This window comes from Mus pahari, chromosome 9 (assembly GCF_900095145.1).
Source record: "Mus pahari chromosome 9, PAHARI_EIJ_v1.1, whole genome shotgun sequence".
NCBI classification, from domain to species: Eukaryota; Metazoa; Chordata; class Mammalia; order Rodentia; family Muridae; genus Mus; species Mus pahari.
The window spans coordinates 11,305,001-11,309,135 of NC_034598.1; the positions used below are offsets into that span (position 1 = coordinate 11,305,001).

Genomic DNA, 4,135 nt, shown 5'->3' on the forward strand with positions numbered 1-4,135 from the left:
CCACCGTGAGTCCGCCCGCCCGTGCACGCCGGCCCGCCCGCTGTCCGCTCGCACGCCCGCTCGCACGCCCGCTCGCACGCCGCCCTCCCTCCGCCGCAGTCCGCGCCCAGCCTCGCCCGCACTTCCCCCCTTTCAGCCCGCGCCCGGCTCCGGCCATGCTGTCCTTCCAGTACCCCGACGTGTACCGCGACGAGACCTCCGTGAGTACCCCGCTCTCACCGCGCCCCCCGGCCCGCGCCGCCCGCAGCTCGGTTCCCGCAGCCCCCGCTCGCCCCGCGCCGCTCCCCGGCCTTTGTTTGCGGAGCCGCCCGGGTCGCGGGGCTCCTCCCAGCCTGAAGCCGGCGGGCGGCCTCGGTCCACGTGCCCACGCCCGTGGTCTACGCCGCTCGGTCCCAAGGACAGACCCCTCGGGCAGGCATGGGCGTCTGGGGCCAGTGGGCAGCCAGAACGTACCCCTGTGTTTCTAAGAGGAGACGCAAGTCTGGCTTAAATATGGTGGTAGCACGAAGTGTATGCTGGTGTGTGTGCGTGGGAAAAATGATGTAAGATTTGAAAACAAAAGCAAACTTTGAGAACTTGGAATTAAGTCCTTAGAGTTGAAACTCATTCATTGCGCTTTAAGGCTGTGCTGTCCTGAATCGGGTGCCTGGCGTTGGCTGCTGGGATGCAAATAAGGAGGCAGTGTTGGCGAAGGAGCAGTGGGCCCACAGTGTGCTGAGGCCAGCCAGGTTCGCTTAAGAAAGTTAAGAAAGGTGGCCTTTTGCACGGAAAGTTTTCCCCACTGGGAGTTCTGTTTACCTAAGCTGCAGGTGAACTGCAGGTAACTTGAGACCCAGCTAGTGAAATTCAGAAGTGTGTGTGTGTGTGTGTGTGTGTGTGTGTGTGTGGTGTATGTAAAAAGTAGTTTGGGACTTAAGTGGATTGAATCCAAACATTAGGTCCCTAATTCCTGTAGTCACAACCTGGTTTCTCAGGTTACTTAAAATAGAATCAAAGTAAAAATATTTTTGTTTAATACCATTCTATTTTTTTCCCTGTCTACTTTGATCTGATTCATGACAGAAAATGTACTCAGAATTCAGCACATCACAGGAGGTAAAGTCTCAGGTGTTAAAGACCATCTCCTTTTCAAGTGAACGTCCCAATTATCTCTGCTGCATTAACGGGTGACCACCTGGTAACCATGTTTCTCAGTCTGTTCAACTGCTTGCTCATTGAATTCATCTTCAAGGGGACTGGTTAACCCTTAGACAACCTGAATGCCGTTGTTGTTGGCCCTCACTGTCTGGGTGACATTGGGCAAGTCTCTTCTGTTGTGAGGTCTTGTGTGAGGCCCCCTTTTATACATGGACTACTACAGCTGACAGGCCTTGACTTGTCTAGATGGTGGAGCTCTACAGTGAGCCAGGTACAAAGATGTGACACTGTTCAGACTCTGAGTCTTGAGTGTCTTTCAGTTTTTAGGTTAGCATGTGTATACATATATATGTTATCAATAATATGCATTATACCTGTGTGTATATATAACTACCATTTTGTGGTTTTGATAAATATAGTCTTAGGATTTTCTTTCTTTCTTTCTTTCTTTCTTTCTTTCTTTCTTTCTTTCTTTCTTTCTTTCTTTTTTTTTTTTTTTTTGAACCTGGGAGTGGAGTGAAGGTAGTGTTGGCTCTTGCTTAATTTTTCCTTACTCCAATCTGCACCAATCTTGTAGTTTATCAATATTTAACAGTTCCTGAAAGGGTTAAGTAGGGACTTTATGAAGTTTTCTAAAAGTTTAGACACATCTGTGAAAGGAGTGTTTAGAATTTAGTTCCTTCTCACTGAAGGTCTCCTGATACCCCTAAGCCTGTGGCCTTGGTGAAGGAGGACCAGCCAGGTCTAGCCTCTGGCTTTACGGAGTACTGATGTTGGCCTGCTAATCTACCTGGGTGGCATTTTCCTACCAGATGGTAGGCTTGACTTCATATTGGCTTGATTATAACTTTTGGACGGTGGTCTTGGCCCCCTGTAGTATATGCTGGAGATTTCTGTAGTTCTGTTTCTTGGCTACCATCTTTCAGCCATGTTTATATGTTTCCCCTGAATATGGAGTTTGAGCATGAAGCTCATGTGTCTTCATGAGCAGAAAATGTCATGTACTGCCATCGCCTATTCTATGTCATTGTTATGTATCTAACAGGTCAGAGAATTTAGGCGACCTGCAGGACACTCAAGCCCTCATAAAGGGCTGCTGAGTTAGAGGAGAACACAGAAAAGGATGGGCTAATTTCTGTCAGGAGGAGGAAATAATTTTCTAATTGAGCTTGGAGTTGTCTGGCTAAGGGAGAATGGACGTTCCCGACTCTTGAGGTGAAAATAAAGCCATGGTTGTGCAAGTCCGAATAGCTGTAAAACTGAATTGACTTGTGGGATGCAGGAAGACCCTCATGACCACACCATCCACGGAAGGTCAAGCTGGAAACAGACAGCTGGGAGACACAGCTCCTGGCTTGTGGGGTTGCTGCAGTGTGCACCAGTCTGAGCTCCATCGACAGGCGCAGGAACAGCAGGAAGCAGAGACGTGTCTTATCAAGCCTCTCACAGCTTCTGGGAAGGGCAAGGGTGGTTTCCAGACTTAAATCACGACGAATCATATGTATGTAACTATTCAAGGGGTGTAGCTATGAGAGTCTACTAAAGTAGAGTCTAATAAAGGGGGGAAAACTAGGAAGAGGACCTTGTGGGCTTTGGCTCTGGATTGACAGTGGGAGCATCCTAGCGAATCCGAATTTTGTCTTGGTTAGTGTCTTCGAGATTACTAAGATTACTTCCAGATATCTGGGAGGACAGAGCTATTTGTATCCTATTAAGGACCATTTTGGAGTCAGTCTAGGATATGATGCGCTGGGTTCTGAGTTCGAGCCCGGTCATACACTTGGTCAAGCCTATGTACCTCAGGACATAGAAGAATGATGTTGGGGTCAGCCACAGTGGTGCTGCACCCCACTTATTAATGTCCCCGACCTTGATTGCCTTAGCTCCTTCTTTAGTTTTCATTATTTCACATCAAGGGTTGGATAAATTAATATGAATGATATCTGTGGCATGATGTTAACTCACAGTCTCCTGCCTGTGCTTAATAAATCCGCTGACCTTCGTTCTTATTTACCTCCGAATCTGTGTTTTGCAATCTGTAACATGGAAATATCAATAGGTTTTTATTATTATTATTATTATTATTATATAAATTCACCCTTTTTTGCATAGCACAGTTGTGAAAATTGAAGAAACACTCATCCTAGTAACACTGTCCTCTAACCGTGGAGCTGCCAACCCAGTTAACTTTTGCCCTTGTGAGAAGTTCAGCTTGGGGGTTGCCCAAGGACATTTTTAAAGTGGTCTGGACTCACGGCTTCCTGGCTGGTTTGGCTGCAGACTTACCTCTCAGTGTGGATCGCTGCAGGCATGTTGCTCAATCCTGTGCCGGCCAGAGTACCCGAGAGGACCTTCTGAACTGTGATTTCTGTATTGACAGCAAATAGAAAGTTCTTATTATAAGCCTATTATCTATCCACTCAAGGTGTCAAATGAGAAAGACTTGTTGCAGAGAAGAGAAGATCTTAAAATGCTTTGATTGAATGGCGATCAACCAACATTAAGTGATGAAGGTGGAAAATTGGCATAGTGTAGACCCTTGAGGAGCAGGTGTCGTCTGTTTTTCAGTCTCTTGTTCAGGTCTGTCGATTGTATAATGAAACCCTTTCCTGCTCACCCAGCCTGTTCTATGTGTCCTCTATGTCTCTCAGGTGACTCCAGGTAGGGAGGAACGCAGACAGCCAGGTGGTATAGGCAGGGGACGCTGAGGCTGCCTTTCCCAGGAGAGTTAGTCCTCCTTGGGGACTAGCCCTAGCCTCCAGCTATGACTGCATAAAGCAGGGATACAGGTTAGAGATCCATGTGTGATAGAGGTAACATTCCTGCAGCTCAATACAAGCAGCCTTACCCCAGCGTGCTGGTATCGCTCACAGCCTAGACTGGAGAAGCTGGTAATGGGGTTTAGTTAACCAGATTAATCTTGACCCTACTCGTGGAGAGACTGTGTAGTGGTTTTTACTTTTAGATTTGTGTCTTCAGGCATGATCTTAGAGAGTGG

The 4,135-nt window shown here is 47.4% G+C and overlaps 1 protein-coding gene across 1 annotated transcript in view; it reads left to right on the forward strand.

Moving 5' to 3' along the window:
- Prep (prolyl endopeptidase) overlaps positions 1 to 4,135 on the forward strand; it is a 91,802-nt gene continuing 87,667 nt past the window's right edge. The window contains exon 1 of the mRNA XM_021204308.2: positions 1 to 200. Coding sequence (XP_021059967.1) covers positions 156 to 200 — 45 coding nt within the window. The 5' untranslated portion in view covers positions 1 to 155. The remainder of the gene's footprint in view (positions 201 to 4,135) is intronic.